The 17,014-nt window shown below is 44.5% G+C and overlaps 1 protein-coding gene across 1 annotated transcript; it reads left to right on the forward strand.

The window, feature by feature from the left end:
- Window positions 1-1,296: 1,296 nt before the first annotated feature.
- Window positions 1,297-14,209, forward strand: LOC110982587 (uncharacterized). The gene is made up of 10 exons (XM_022241103.2): window positions 1,297-1,895; window positions 6,301-6,359; window positions 6,777-6,841; window positions 7,769-7,911; window positions 8,325-8,430; window positions 8,810-8,876; window positions 9,207-9,401; window positions 10,225-10,376; window positions 10,679-10,799; window positions 11,141-14,209. Exons 1-10 carry the CDS (start codon window positions 1,780-1,782, stop codon window positions 11,269-11,271), a joined length of 1,155 nt encoding a protein of 384 aa, XP_022096795.2. The 5' UTR covers window positions 1,297-1,779; the 3' UTR covers window positions 11,272-14,209.
- Window positions 14,210-17,014: the final 2,805 nt, after the last annotated feature.

Raw genomic sequence — 17,014 nt, forward strand, 5'->3', positions numbered from 1 at the left:
CTATTACTTTTCGTGCATTTTTATGTTTTGGTTTTATCACGTGTTTCGGGTGACCTTTGCAAAGACGTTTGGGGTATTTTTGCATAAATATTGTGAACAGGTAAAGTCGTTGTAACGTTTGCACTCTATGCCAGCAACACAACACGCCTTGGCGGCCTCGCAGCGTGAGGATCAACCTGTATCGCACTAAATACGCGCCCATTGAAAACAGTGCAAAATCGGACAGAAACAGCGCCGCCCCGGTGACTCTCAAGGGGAGGCTGACTTCCCGCTTCCCTTTGGAAATTCAATATTGTGGCCAGAACTTCCCTTTTATTTTCAAGTTTATGGGAGATAGCCACGCGAACTGTTTGTATTCGCCCTTGGCCTTCGCCGGAAACACCCGCAAAATTGGAGTAAAACTTTGCACTCAGCTCTCAATGTAGCCGCCCGCCTCTAGGCAAAATAGGCCCACGTGTTGGAGGTTATTGTGCGCAAAACACGCCGAGTTGGACGCCAGAAGTCCGATATTCGTGATTTATGAAAATATCTCTGTAATCGCTCCCGATGATGGCATGTAAAATTCCAATGGGACCACAATATATTAGTGAGCCTTGAGCGCAGAAGAAACGATGGAATACGCGCGCGTGTTGGTTCTCGCCCTGGTTCTCGCTCTTGGCATGCCATTTACACCATTGATCTCCATTATTCGGTTCGTAATTGTGACGTCACCGCAGTTTAAACCACGCCCATTGCACATGCACAGTTAACGCGCAACTTCAGAGATCGTCCAATGGGAGCCTGTACATCGTGGCGCGCACTGCCTTGCTGACGAAGTCATTTACCAACCAGAGAATGTTTACACCAATGTGCTTCACATCAAGACACATACCCGCTGCTTCACCTGACTCGTTGGGTAAAGGGCAAAACCCGTTACATAAATAAACATCTCCCCAACGCAAAAATACATCTTGAAAATAGTTCGCGGTACCCGCTGCTTCACCTGACTCGGACCGGCAAGCCGACCCCGGCAAGCTCGGTAGTCGAGTGGTTAAGACGTCTGCACTAGTAAGCAGGAGGTCGTGGGTTCGAGTCCCACCCGAGTAAGCTTGTGACTTTTTTCGCAAGCTTTCGGACAAGCACTGAGCATACAGAGCTTATTAATATACGTTGGGTAAGGGCAAAACGCGTTATATAAAAAAGACACATACGGTTCTTCAACGCAGCCTGACAATGGCCCAATTCTAAGCCGTAGCCACAATCTGCTCCGAGCGGAACAAAGGAGGGCGTGTTTTTTGGTACTCCCCGCATATAGGTGCGCCATGAGGTGCGCAAGTATATGCACGTTTGACGTGGAGCACGCTGACTACGCGTAACTAATTTACTCCGGCATGTATAGGGTGCGTTTGATTACCTTCCCTGCAGTGTTACACGCAAGGGAAGCCTCGAAATGAGGGTAATCGAACGCTGCAGTGTACTCGCCAAGGCATTCTAGGAAAAAGGTCAAGTCCCCGCCACGTTCCATCATGTACGTCCATGCACGAACAGTCCATCCATGACGTCATTACACTCGGGCAGCCTCCAGAGATCCGCTCGCCAGCCGGGGTAGTAGTGCCTGACACCAGAGCGGGCACGAGGATCACGTGATGGCTAAACGAACGCTCTCGTGTAAGTTTGACTTACACGTGTAAGCAAATCAATACACGCAGAACGCGTGCAAGAACCCGCTTGTAACCACCTGTCTTTCTTTCACCGATTGGGGGTGCAATTCAGCTCGGGGCGGATAGACCCGACCCGGACATGACTCAAGCTGTCCTCTGTTGCAGAATACGACCTGTAACACCAACACCAGCAGTGTCTCGAAAACACGCAGTGGGCCTGCATGTGCTCCTAGTACCCACGGCCGGAGGACAACGGTAAGTGTGTTACATATTATTGAAAACGGTGACCTGTGGGTAGACTGCGCCTCTTATCTCTCGTAGTTATTACAGCTGTTGTTTCAGTCTTAGAAAAGTTTCAACGTTCGCGGTCGATCGATACTTCGGACAAAAGAAAAGTTCACAAAGCACATGAGGAAAAGTGGCAGACGGCTTGGTAGAGCTCTACGATCAATGCACCGCGCAGGTTGTGGACAAGACATCTACGGGTGCAGTCTAACTTCAAGTGAGAATTTCTGGCCAGCTCATTAGCATTAAAAATGCCCCCCACAGTATCTTTTGAAGAAAATGAACGGAGATTGTTTGGCCCCTAAAATGGTGAGATGGAATCTTGCCAAGATCATTTCCGTAAGTCTTTGGGCTTTCATCGGAGAGCAGAATGGCTGAAAAATACTGTTGAACAATGGTTGTCTCTTGAAAAAATGGCTGCAAGCAGACTTTGGAAAAAAAATGGGGGGGTGATTTTGTTTTGTGGGAATAAAATAAAAGCGTAATCTTTTCACCCGCAGAAAACTGAAAAGATATGAAAGATTAGGGACCAGACAATAATTTAATTTGTGCTTCAGAAACGTCAGGGATGTTGGTATGCACGTTATAGTGCCTGAACAGTGTCAAGTTTACACTGTTTAATGGGCTGGAATTAGTGGACTACACCCAGCAACGCCCCTCGCCAGTAATGTGGACATGTACCTGTACAATATACCCGTGTATAGAAAAAAAACAGAGTCAGTTGCATGAACCTGCTTTTCGTGGGGGTTCCTGTGCTCGTCACGTCAGGAAATCTTGACTCGTTAAATCTGACACACTGTTAATATTATTTCATATCAAATTTTGTATGATTGTTTACACACGGACGAAGGTTTGTTGAAACAACTGCGTACTGAGCTGAGTATATTATTCCTGTTCTCGTTCTGGTGTCTTTATTATAGTTACAAAACAACGTACTCCAGAGTTTGTAGCATCTATATTATGGCATGCAAAGTTCACATTTAATCCCGAAATAGGAGCCGTGGGTTTGTGTGTTCGCGCGGCTACTCCTGTTACATGCAGTGCTAACACGAGTAGGATACTAGTCCCCGTTTCATAGCAAGAGTATACTCTCGCTGACCCGCGGGTCGTACTCAAGCCGTTCGAACGCTCAGGAGTATACTCGTGTTTAACACGAGTAGCTCGCTCGCACGCACCCTATAAGACCAATACGGGATGACGGTACGACGATGTGCTCAATCGTTCTTGCGCGATATCTTTGAAAAACTGGTCGAGTTTTCAAACCCTGCGGGTCATTCCCCTTTTGCGCTTGACTTAGGCTAGTTGGTTTGGTTTTGTCCTCCACGCACGATCCACGCGGCGTGTACACAGCGGCGCAACTATTATGTTGGGGGGGGGGGCAGCCGGGGCGATCACATTTTAATCAAGGGGCACCAAAAACAATGAGCTGCAGCAGAGGTTGTTATGCATGGATTTCAAATGGGGAAGGGTCACTGAGCATACACATGTTCTGAATCCGAATCTGGATCTGCTGAAACGTCTACACGTACTTGCATATTTTTCACGTTGTTGCGAGGGGACGTTGGTTGTTCGTCCTGAACTTCCAGATGATCGACCGTCCAGTGATCCATTTAGTGATGAAACTGTCAATTACCCTGTTATTAGAGCCGCGCTGATGGCCGGATTTCCACTGAAGTTCTCGGGGGAAAAACACGATTATAATGACTCGTCCAGTGGTGTATCCGTGAGGGGGTTGGCAGGAGGTAACTTGCCCCCCTGACGGGTTTTGTTTAACTGTTTCCCTCGTAGTATAGACAGGTCTGACGTGAAGAAATAAAGAAGAGCAAACACCCCACCCCAACATCATGTTGGATACGTAGGACCTGAGACTTACCATCGCGTCTACTATCGAGCTGATCTTTGGCAATCAGCGTGAACAGTCCCATAAGAAGCCACAGTGTTGGATTGAATTTATAACGTAAACAGGACGCAGGAAAATGTCGTCGATTGTTGGCGTCGCGGTTCCACTGATTCAGACTGTCGTACGAGTTCAAGACACGTTCTCCACAGCTTATCTGCGCAGTGTGGTTTGTGAAATGCACACGTCTGTTTGTGAGTTCGTACCACAACCTCTGCATAAGTGCCATCAAAAGTACATTGTATTATCTTTCGGATCTACATGTATTATATGTCCTCGACATTGAGTACAGGGCGTGTTGACCTTCAACTTGTTGACTCTTTAACGGTGGCTCGTCGGGAATCCCCCACAATGCTTTTACTCTGAAGTGATGGGGATGTACATGTAATAAACACTTTCATCCGGGTTGCAAATCTTTATGCCACATGACGATTAGACTTGACTCAAGTCGGGATCTCTGTGAATTCCGTTATGCTTTGGATACATAGTGAGACTGTACCGCGTGCCGTGACTTGCTTCGCGCCCTCTTGTGTCCACTTATTCAAGTACTATGAGTTTGGTCCAGAAATCCAGACTTGACGAATCTGCCAACCGTACACAGCGAATGGGCTTATCTACCAAAAGTGGTAGCAGCCAATCACAGTGCCGGACTTGTTTTTACGTCGTTCAAACCTGCATTTATATAATGAACGAGTCTACAAGTCTGACTACTTTGATCGGTGGAAATTTAGTATGCATTATGCAAAATCATGTCATTCATATGCAATTATGAATAACTACACATCACCGACGGGGGTCCGATTGACATAAAGTCGGACTTACTGACCGGTGACGTATGACACGCGTTGTACAATAACGGCTATCAAATGAGGGCGCCTTAAAAGGGTTATGCAAGCTGCCGGGCCGAGCACGACGACCGTGTAGTGCATAAGTCTGACTTGATTCAAGTCTACATGACGTTTTCATTTGAGAAATGGAGGAGGGTAAGGCAGGGGCGCAAGATGTGCTTACGAAATTGGCATTTGCAGTAGAAAAGCAGAGCTTGCTTGTTTGTGAAAACGTTACTTACGTGCCCGCGACAGGTATTCTAGTGGCAATCTCCACTGCCGTGTACAGCCGCCGTCTCAGGTATGGGAGAGGTGGATCCTACCGCAGGGCTGTAATACAACATAGGCCTCAGCGCCAGGTTCTGCGCGCACAATTCTTTTTTCTTCATTGTTTCTCAAGTTTCCGGCCGGCAAGCTACCCGTTCGTGGTCGATTTTTATCGGTCTGGCAAGGACCAAAAACGCACTTGTTCACGCTCCACCGTTTACAACGTCACTGTCAACAGAACATGTGCCGAGCTTTTTCCAAAACTATACGCGTATTTCCTGGCAACTTCGAGCTGAATTGATTCCTGTTTGTTTGCATAATTTACTGGTGTCAGGCCATGGACTCCTTCATGCCATGTCTCGTCTTGTCTTTGCCCACAACAATCTCTGCCCCTGTAAACTGTCGCAATGTGTACAGGACCAACGGACGATTCACAATAGTGCATCTCCAAGAGATTGCAACGCGTTGACCAATCACAGTGCGCGAAACCTTTCGACCAATCGCGCGTTTGAATGGGGTTGACAGATTTTGCGCACTGTGATTGTTCAACTCGTTACAAACTCTTGGAGACGCACTACTGTGAATCGACCGCATTGTTTAAAAGTCACATACATGTATAAAGTAACAGCAAATACGAAATACGTGCTACTGTGCTACTAATGAGAACAGAAAGGCGAATCATACATGCTTGAAATTCGCGAATGATAACATTTTATGCAAGAAAAATCAGAGGAATGTGTTGGGAAAAAATATGGATAAGCTCAGATAAGCAAAACTGGCAGATAAAGACCCAAATCAAACCGAAGTAAGTAGTGGCTTCCGACGTACATATTTTCCTTCAAACAGAATTCTTCTGCTTTGCAACCATACTAGGTCTGCGAGTCGGTGTCAGGCACCGACTTGTGCACACGTCCACTCAGCCAAGAACTTAGAGGATCAGTCGTGCAAAGATCCTTGACAGTGGACAATAACAGTGGATAGAAGGCACGTGAAAAGGCTTCAAAGTTCCAGCGCTGACTGCTCAAATCACAATTTTCACGCCATGGTCTGAAATATGTCCATTTTAGAGTTTGTTTTTTGAAAAAAAAAAGGACGGAGCTGGTATTCAGGATTTGAACTCGTTAGTCAGGACTGGACTTGTATTTCTTGAGGGAAAGAGTAGACCCAAAAGACGCACTTCAATCAGGTTTAAGACGCCATTTCTTAACGAGACCGGCTACCAGACTATTTTGGCAGGGATGAAAGTACCTTGGAATGTCGTCCCGAATTCATCCTATTACTTCTCAGAACTTTAAAAGGAAGAGTGTCGTGGGCATTTTTCTTGATTTTCGGGAAGAGTTGGGGTTACTTTTGTTTGGTTTGGTCTCCAACTTTTACCCTCCAGGTGCAGAATCGATTTTACCAAAACTATGGGCTGCGCAGTGGGAAAGCAAGATGACGATGGTGAGGATTCGATGAGTATACTTAGTCATACTTAGTAACACTGTCCTGACATTGTTTGCTAATCCCTGTGAAACGTGTATTAATAAACATGCACCGGTAATTTTCTGTTGTCTTTATTTGCAAATCAATTGTACTCAATAAGCTGTGGACCTTGGTTTCGATTGGCCATTTCTAACTCGCTGACGTTCACGGATGTTCATGGATGGGATTCCCAAACCTATTTCTTGTAAACTGTAGACTTTAAAATGAAGTGTATTTCAAATCTTCTGTCCAAACACTGTGCGAAAACAGGAGGCTTACAGCAAATGTATCATGCATTGGAAACTGACTGTTTTTGTATACTGTTACGCTGCAGCATTGTATGGAAAAATGCACGAAGTTTGTGTTATAACTTCCTTGCTCTGTCTTTTTATTCAGCTCCTAACGATCCCCAGTCCGCTCAACAGGAGATGAAACAGCAAGAAGGAAGCAGTGGAACGAAGGCAAGTTATAGTTACAAATCATACACACGCAGTAGGGTACCAGCAGGAAATCACTGGCTGCAACATTTTGGAATGAGTGCCCGAGTCTGACTGTTTCTGGCTGAGGCTGGAAACGTAGCTCACACGCACTACGGAAGTCACTGGCTAAAGATCTAGAACACAGACGCGCGTGTCCAGAACGGCCGCAGACACATGTTCGAAAACTGACAGGGCTTCTTGAGATTAGTTAAGAGTTACACGGGCCTTGTTCGGTCAGCCAGCATTTGTCTGATTCATTTTTCCACGGTGCAGCTAACTTAACGCTCAAACTGTATACTGCATGGGAGCCAGGCGAAATCGAGCAAATAGTTGACTATCACGGTCATCGATCGGACATGGTCACGCATGTCGTCCCCATGTTGGAGGACTGTAACCTCGTATTATACGCGAATCAAACCGTGAAATATTGGGATTTTTTTAAATTCTATGAACATTACTACCATTGCATGCGTTCAGTATGGCACCCAGATGGGTCAGAACAGACGCCACCCATGGTCCATGCCAACAAACTATAAGAGCCAATGGTGCTAGAGCTATACCTGCCAGCTACGGACCAATCTTGAGATGCAGAAGACAATACATTCTTTCACCGCATCAATAAAATAAATCTTAGGGCTTGGCGCGCATCTTCTTTTTATTGCTGACGAAAAAATTATGAAAAAAAAAAACCTTCCCAGGTATCATGTCATTGTTATAATCTAGGTATCCCGATATGTAATTGGCTCTCGATCAAATTATGGAGACATGGACCTTTTTCTATAGCAGAGAGGTTGTAGGTATGGCTCCTTCCGGTGTCAGAGTGGTCCGGAAATAAGGTGGATTCGGTGAGCCCAATCCCAAATGTTCGTCTCGTTAATAAAGCCCACGATATGGCCACTTTTTGCACAGGTGCTAGAGGAAGAGATACGTCTGCAAAACCCCAGCGGGTCTGGGGACGCGGTACACTTCCAAGCATGGATTGGGCATACCGTCGGGCCATACACCCTGACGAACGTGACAGCAAACGGACTGGCCAGTATGGCGGGTTTGAGGTAATCATCCATATTGTGTTTCGCAGTGGGTTCCGTAGATATGGCCTATACTTAAAAAATTGGTGGCGCTTTGCAATGTCCGCTTTGTGGATGGATCTCCTTCACAGCATCGTGTTTCAAATCTGAACGTATCGTTTCAACCGATATAAGTTTGGGCTCCAAATTACGAAGAGCAATTCCCTGCAATGGAGCTCTTTAGACCTGCTGTGGTCCAACCGTTGCCAATTGCCGAATATTTGCATTTTGGCAGAGTTACCCGTTGGGGTGATTTTTAGCAACCCGACCTCTAACCACAAGCGTGTTTGTGCATGACAATATAGATACGAAAACGTCCAACAAATGACCAAAGCAGAAACATGAACGTTTCTGGTCGCTGTCAAAAAAATCACTGACTCCATTAAACTCCTTTTTAGGCGAGGCGACCAGCTCATCGGAATGAACGGCCAGAACATCGAAAAATACAGTCTTGAGCACGTCTTATATCTTCTCTGCGAAGACATCGAGACAAAACTCCTACTGGTAAGAAAGCCTTAAGAATGTCACTGCACGTTCTACGTTCGTGGGAGTCACACTAGTGGGGCCGGCCTCCCTTGCTATGAAGCACTGGAATATTTCGGTGAAGTTGCATCTGCAATTAGACAAGTTTCACCTGAATATATGTGGGCCAACGTCACAGTTTCACATCAAAAGGGCGCGCTGGTCAGTATCGGCACCAGGACTGCACTATCTGATAGACAATGTGCTTTGGGGCCTCAAAAAATGGGGTCCTATATCAAATCAGAGGGCTGGCTCCAATGTTCGTAGCTGACTTTGCCAATCACACAATTCCATGCAATGGGCTGCGATTTGCCTCAGTTTTTTAAAAGAAGGTTGACGATGTCACTTGTTTTATGAATAGGAGCTGAAGCGAACCGACGGCGGAATCACCAAGTACGTATGGTCGTTCTTCGAACTCTCCATTCGAGGTACGTGTATTGATTATCGGAGGCAGACTTCAGATGCTTGTCCAATGACCAATACGTCAGCAGATAGTTTCACCTCTAGGACTGAAACTTCTCCGAGCAGTTTCTGGTCGATGTTGATCAGTTTGTGAACAGACACAAGGATGAAATCGTGATATTAATAAATATCTTGCTCCTTTTTCGTATCATAAATACCCGGTAACTTCTGAAGTGGGCTCAATTTAACTTGAACGAGGGCAGAATCGCTTCCTGGTAACACTCTTTGTCAAAATGACAAAAAAAATTTAAAAAAAGCGCGGTACCATGACTGGTTCCCTCCCTTTTTACTTTCAGAGGGCAACCCAGTAATTCAGGTGATACAATTACTCGAGACTCACATCGATGCCATACCCACGGAAATTTTGGACGCTGCCATCTCGTGGATTGGTGCTCCAGTGAACGCTGTCGAGATCTACTTGCCTGATGAGAATCTCTATCTGGGCATTGACGATGAAAAACTATCGTTTATGAAACACGACAAGGACAAATGTAAGTGGTGTATTTCTGGCCGTGAAGGTGAAGCTCGTGGTCTTTGAAAAATTTCCTATTACACTCATAACGGACAGTGGTGCAAATTCTAGAGATTGTATTGCTGTCGCCGCAGTACGCACGTTCAAAATTCAGGCGAAGACTTCTTGTGAACACAGTGACAAAGTTTAACCTTGTTTATAAGTCAGCCACGTAGAGTTACCGGTATGTACGGTAAATTTTTATTTTGGCAACCCCATTACGCATAAATTTCATTTATCATGATGACTAATTTGAAATGAGAGGCATGACACCTAAAATAGTCTGGTACCACCCCATTTTACGCATTACATAGAAGACGATAAATTCGGGAAACATGATCAAAATGGCTCACCTATGAATAAGACCTATGTGATTGCCAATCATTATAAACAGAAACGACACCTCTGCTTCACTCCTCTAAAATATACTTCTTTATGTTGTTAATCCTTGTACCGTTTCGCATTTTGAGTTGGGAAGCGGGTATTTTTCCATGTTCAGTATGGAGCTGTCATTCCACTCCATATAGCAATCCTTTAATCGTGCAATGCTTTTATACTTTGTGCTTGCCAGTGGACAGAACAAAGCTGTGAAAATTGTGATTCAAGCTTTTTGTCACATCCAGAGGGAGTTTGTCTGTGAATGGGGAAAATTAGATTAGTGAGATGTTACAATATCAAGTGATAAAGGTTGAATGAACTAGCCGTTCGACACTGAATGGACGTCAACGGGACGTTGCACTAGTGAGACGAAGTGATTCGATTGAGGAATGAGTTGCACGTATCGACGTAATTCCTCGTTGCAGGCACGTTTTACAGATACAACTATGAAGGCGGCGACTCGTCCCAGGGCAACATCGTAGCCTACACGCAACAGAACTTCAAGCCACCGCCGACTGACATTAAAAATACACCAGCCACAACAAACGGCACTTCAGCACCTGAGCTTTTCGTAGAGGTTAGTAGACTGGCGCACGAAAAGACGCAGGATGCAAAGGGAGACTTTTACGGGGCGCTCCGCGTTATCTGCTCGTTCCTCTTCATTCAATATAAGACGTTTAATATGTTGCGTAGCGTTTTTCTATAAATTCTGTACTTAGTATTGCGGATCGGACAGTAGAAGCAGCCTATACGCTTACCCTGAAAAGAGGAAATTCTAGTATTTTTCTGTTTTGTCTGTTTACCCCCTACCGCCCCCCACGAAAATGTGCTTCTGGATTTGCACTTGAAAATAAGCCACTCTTCCCCTCTTACTGGCAGGATTTTCCTTCTTCGATGGTGACGCAGTTGTCATTTCCACCCGATCCCCGTCTGTGGTACGAAAAAATAGATACTACGGGAGACCAGGAAGGACGTACACTGCAAAGCATGACTCAACAGGGTAAATTCTCCTTACTCTAACTGTTTGCCTAAAACAGTGCATCAGTTTGCAGCCGCTGTTTAGGTTAATTAAACAAGATACGGGAGAAACAGCCTGGGAGAAACCTGCCGCAGACTTGTCGCAGTGCCAATATTCTCCAAACTGTGGACACAGCATGCTTGCTGTGGGAAATGGTGCTTCCCACATTCTGGTGTACCCCTTATTGGGAGCATGCATCCATTTTGTGTCCAGATATTAAGACGTCATTGACTGGGGTACGGTGTCATAGCACCCGCGTCCTTGATTTCACTCCACCTGCCACGCCATAATTATCACTCTTTCCTTCGTGTCTTCCAAATCAGGGTGGTACTTGGCCAGAGATCCGGCAAACAACGCTGCAATTTTGTCCAAGTATGCCTTGGCGATGAGCATCTTGCCAGTGGAGCTCCCAATCGTTAAAATAAAGACAACTGAAGAAGCAGTTTCTACTTAGTCTGATAGCTATTATACTCTGTCACATCCCCAAAAACGGTTTCCTGAGAAGGAAAAGTCGATCGGAATTCCCCTGTGTTTCCGAATGCTATCTATAAAATCGCATTGGTGGTCTGCGCCACCTTTAGTACACGCCACTTTTCGTATGTAAGATGGTACTATTTACATTACACTATATGATACGTAATAAGCCAATCCATAACTTTAGTTACAGAATATGAATCATATTCAGTACTCCTTTTTCTGTATTATTCACACCTAATGTTTGGAAAAGCCGTAATGTCTCGTGATAATTATCTAATCAAGGCCGTTTTCCAATACTCAACTTCAGCTGCGTCTCAGGCTTCAACTGGTTTTTACGACCTGACTTTGAAGTTGTAAGCGCACTAATTAGTCTAATAGTGCCACAAAACATCATATAAGATGCAAGAGAGCAAAAAATTACAGCAATCCAAATTGATTTAAACGCTTCAGGCCCACAATCGGGGACTGGTTTTGGGGACAAAGCCTGAGACGGAGATGAAGTTGAGTATTGGATAACGGCCCAGGGCAAGCTTTTGCAATGAAGTTCGCTCTCGCCACAAAACGAAACACATCACTGTCGTTGGTATTTATGCCACTTGAAAAATAGGCCCTGTTCTTATGATCGGAATGACCCATCTGGCTTTCAGATTAATTTTGTTTTGTTTTATTTTGGCCCAAGGGTGATCCATCAATAACTGAGAATTTTAGCCGCCAATGCACAGTGAGGTTAATGTATCACTTGCCTCAACTTCGGCATCGACATTGTACTTATGTTAAACATCCAGAAAAAAATGTTTTTATTGCACTGTGAAATACATTGCGTACATTTATGGGAAATTACCAGTCAGTCACGCATGGGTGTCAGCACTATATTGTATGTAAAGTGTTCCCTAAACTGTGAACGGGAAATTATTTACTTACCCTTTTCTTGCCCGCACAATCGTACCCATGGCTACCAGGCGATTTCCCGAAAATCTACGGGATGGACGGCTATACTTTCGATCTGTACCTTTTTAAAAGTTTTGTGGTTTGAAGTATGCACTTTATCATATGGGAATGCTCCCCTTGTTTCCCAGTTTGTACCCTTGCTGTTGACTGTCGTTAGCCGAGTGAAGATGGTCTAGACGACAAAAGTCCAAAAAGTGCATGGTTTGGGGCGTCACGTGATATAAGAGAGTCGGAGCAACAGCTCAATCCCCGCAGAGAATCATGGGAAGTGTCTCATAAATGCGTGCCTCTTCAGCCCCGAGTGTGCCGCCATTATTATCGTCACCATTTTCACGGAGAGAATTGTCAAAAACACATTTTCCTTCCGATCTAGATACTTCACCAATTTATTCAGGTAATAACGTCATTGGCCTACTTGGCCATTTTGGCGTACTCCTACAAGCGAAACATCATTAACGTCAAAATTCATATCACGTGGCTTGGGGCAGAAATCTCATAACCATGGTTATACATGTGCACATGTATCAGTACGTTTTCACAAAGAGACACGAATCTGACTGCACCCCTCGTGCACGTACAAAACGTATTGCACGCAAGGGCCTCCAAGTTGGTCAACCGAGATGTTAGTTTTCAAGAGACACATAACCTTTGTTACATTAATAAGGATGGGTGCCACTTCCTTATGGAAAAAAAGCAAATTGGACAGAAGGGCGTCGATGTTTGGAGAACGTGGCTGTTCGTTCTCACGAACGGACGCAGATCTTAACTCAAAGATTTTGGCTAATTAGCCACTGTGTTCATTCCAACTGGGTTCAGGCAAACGTTTAAGAATCACTGGTCTCAGGTTTTGACTACATTGTTGCAAAATCACTATAAAACGCTGCTGTTAAAAGCAACACTTTTTGGTGTTGTCAGGGGTGTTACTTTAACACCGCTGGTGTTGCTTTGCACACCTATTAGTGTTACAGTGCACTGGAGGATGTTAACAGTAACACCAAATAACACCAACATCTTTAACACCAGTGAAAAATGTTGGTGTAGTCCTCTGATAACACCAAGGGTGTTGAATTTAACACCCAAGTTTTTGTAGTGTTCATATTTTTTTGCAGTTAGGCCTACAGGATAGGAAAAACTTCTCTGGCAATTATGTCAAAAACCCTTCTTTTCTTCGAAATCCACACGTCTCTGTCTGAAAACAATGATGTTGTATACTATAATTCGCTGCTGCTACAGCTGTATAAAGGCAAGGAAATATGAAAATGCTTAAAGCTGGAAGTGTTGGAAAAAACCTTAAGAAAAACCTAAAAATGTCTTATAGGCGAGACTCTACAGCCATGAAAATTTGGAAATTTAACGGTTTCTGCTGATGACGAGGCTGGGCTATTGCATTTACTGGCTGCGAAGAAGGTTAAACAAAATGCTTTCATATGAAAAAAACTATTCCAGTACAGGATACTAGTCTTGTACCTTGCACGTAATTGCTTACCTCAGATATGTTTATGTACTTAGTTTAATGGCGGTAGCAGTCTGGTAACCTTGGTGTGCATACCATCTTGCAGGCCAGTGTCTTTGTTCCTCAGGGTATGCACAAAGGAGGTTTTCCTGTAGAACAAAAGAAGTGCCCTGGAATATCATGGCTACCACGCAAAACAGCCAACGGGTTTTTGCACTCAGCCGCTCACTGAATTTGATCATAGAGCACAGTTGCAAGGTTCCCAATGAGATCTCCGCGATGAAGCTCTATGTCATCGATTTTTACTTTTAACGGTAAACAGCCCCGTAAAATTCGGCCCTGGAGCGTGAACTTGTGCAAAGTGATGAATGCTGAGTGCATCTACCTGTGCCTATGGGAAACTTTTGTATGTTTTTTTTTTGCATAATTGTTTAGCTATATGTGTGTACCTTCATAGGTAAATCTTTAATGGTGTGTCAATAGATCCTGTACTCCAGAACCTTGGTGCATTATCGGTAACTGCGTACGGTTTTGTTTGTCTCGATGCAATTAATGCAAACTGGTGCACACATCTCGCTGCCAGTAAAGTTTGCTGAGGCCTTTTAACGCATCAGACTACGAACAGCAACATGATTCTGCGTGTGTGTAACTTAGTTGTTATACTTTCACAGTGCATTTCGGGTAAATTGTTCGGAATTCGTTCCATCTTAATATTCCATTGTCTTACAAGACACGTACGTAATGAAGCACGTACTTGAATTCCACATGTACGATGAACCACGGACCATAATGACAAGCATGACCAGTTACTGCTGTCGGAAATGCATGCCCCAAAGCCTACCTTCCAGTGACTTGATACACAAAAGAACAATCCCACCCTGACACCATCTTGCCAACTTATCCTCCTTAAGCTGCGGACCCCACGTCAAACGCACCACTTGCTCCAGGATACTAGCCCCCGACGATAAGGGTCCAGTCCACTAATTCAAGCCCCATTGAAAACAGTGTAAAATCAGCACCGTTCAGGGCCCAATAGAATGCACGCCAACATCCCTGAGATTTCTGAAACACAAATGAAATTCTTGTCTGGTCACTAATCTTTCAATTTCTTTTCAATTTTTTGTGGGTTAACCAATTACATTTTTAATTATTCCCACAAAACAAAATCACCCCCAAAAAAGTCTGATTGCAGCCATTTTTTTAGTGGCAACCCTCAACTTTCTCGGGCACTTAGGACCATTTTTCAACCGTAGTTTTTAGCCCTTCTGCCCTCATATGAAAGCTCAAAAACCCAGGGAGTTGATCATGGCAACGATTTACACAATCTCACCATTTTGGGGGCCAAACAGTCTCCTTTTTCAAAAGATACTGTGGAAGGGGGCACTTTTAATGCTAATGAGCTGGCCAGAAATTCTCACTTGAATTAGTGGTCTGCACCCATAACGCTTTCTGTTCTTGCTACCTGCTGTGGCGCTTGCGCAAAATTTCCATAAAAATCAAGCAGGCTGCGCCAGCGAGACAGACAGACCCCTGACCCGCGTATGATTCACACTACCCTCTGTGTAGGTTGAAACAAGTGCGTTTACAAAAACAGGCCAGATCACCAGCAGTGTTCAGAGAACACACGGTGCATGCACAGGTACCCCAAGGGCGGCGGTAAGTGTGGTGTAACCTGTAAAGATTGTTGACTATTTTTAGACCATCAAATAGACCGCACCGCTTTTCTCTCCCAGTTACCGCGACATTCGATATTTTGTAGAAAACAAAGAGTCCCTTTATGCAGCAAACAAGGAAATCGCACACAACGGGCTCTCGGATTTCCAGTGATCAACTTGCAGCGTACACCTCCTCCACGCTTAAATAACAAGTCGTTAGATGGTCGTGTTTTGAACTTCATACTAAACCAAAGTTCGGTAAGTTCGCTCGAAATCTGTTTGTTTACGAGGCAACCAACGTCCCCGTGCAGATAATTTACAAACCGACTTTTCACCAAATACAAGGGCATATTTGTGCTCAATGAGCTTCCTAGTTAATCATTGTTAAGCGTGTACATGCCATGCATAGACATGAGAGCACCTTGCTCTATGATACATGTAATGAAGTATCTTCTGACACACTGTAATGTATACACATGATTGTGTACAGACAGACGTGGGCTTCTCGAAACACAGCGCAAAATGGTGACTAACTTCCCTGTATATATTTTCTGATGATCATTCAGTAATGAAACCACCACATGCACTTTGGTGTCTGTGCACAATCTCCCGTTGTTTCCTGGTTTCATTGCAGCATTAATTGCCATCTGGTCTGTTTTGTGCATTCGTCCATGCTGGGTTGATTCCTCGTTTGCTTGTTTGTCCCGTCTACAGTAGGCCTACTTGTTATTTGCCTTTAAGAAAGATGCTACTGGGATCAAAACGTCAGGCCCTCCATTCGTGATTTGCATTTTAAGTCACTGTAGTTAGCAAGCAGTTTGCAACATGCAGTTTTGTATTACATTTCTCCTAGAATCTATAAGTGGATAGACAGGTCTGCCACACCGAGCACTTGGACCAGCTTCTTGAACTTCACGATCCATGTGCATGAAAGTCCCCATGAGAAGAACCCCTTACCCTGGGTAATCGCATTAAATGCCTCATTGGCGTTCCATACCTGGGACCGCACCGCGTCATGGGGACTTGGAAAGACCACAGAGCTACAACCCTTTTACCAACCACACAGACAATCGGTAAAAATCTTTCTCCCTCTGTCTGCCCGCAGGAGGAAGTGCGATGGTTTAAATTTAGTTGGCCTGAACACAGGGCTCTGTGAGCCCTTGTGACCGTCAAGCAATTACACTCGCACGGGAAAAAGCAGTGGCACGACCTATTCATATGCTCAATCGTTCCAGCGCGGTATCTTTGTGAGATCGGTCAAGTTTCGGTTGCATTCCCCTATCGCTCTAGACTTGTTGCTATAAGTTGGTAATTGATATAGTTTCGTCCTCTAAGATCCACGCGATATACGCAGACACATATCTAAATTTAAATCTGAATTCTGGATATTTCCATATTTTCATATTTGCGCGGCCTGCCATGGAAAGTTGGTTGCTCGTCCAGAACGGATGATCGACTGTCCAATGATCCAGTTAGATAAGTCAAAACTCTGCCAATTATATTAATTATTAATATACAACCGCGCCGATAGATTTCGACTGAAGTTTACGGGCAAAATACAATTATCAAGTCTCCTATCGCACTGTTAGCCTCAGTAGTTCCATAATATATGAACCACTATGTTGGATCAGGATCGTAGTATGTTAGATCTGTTTTGTAACGTA

The sequence above is a fragment of the Acanthaster planci genome, linkage group LG17, assembly GCF_054643075.1.
Source record: "Acanthaster planci isolate LZ-2023a linkage group LG17, COTS_SCS, whole genome shotgun sequence".
NCBI lineage: Eukaryota > Metazoa > Echinodermata > Asteroidea > Valvatida > Acanthasteridae > Acanthaster > Acanthaster planci.

Coding starts and splice junctions, on each gene's coding strand:
- LOC110982587 (XM_022241103.2), top strand. CDS start 1,780: ATGACTCAAGCTGTCCTCTGTTGCAGAATACGACCTGTAACACCAACA. Junction 6,842..7,768: donor AAGGAAGCAGTGGAACGAAG/GCAAGTTATAGT, acceptor CTTTTTGCACAG/GTGCTAGAGGAAGAGATACG. Junction 10,377..10,678: donor CACCTGAGCTTTTCGTAGAG/GTTAGTAGACTG, acceptor TCTTACTGGCAG/GATTTTCCTTCTTCGATGGT.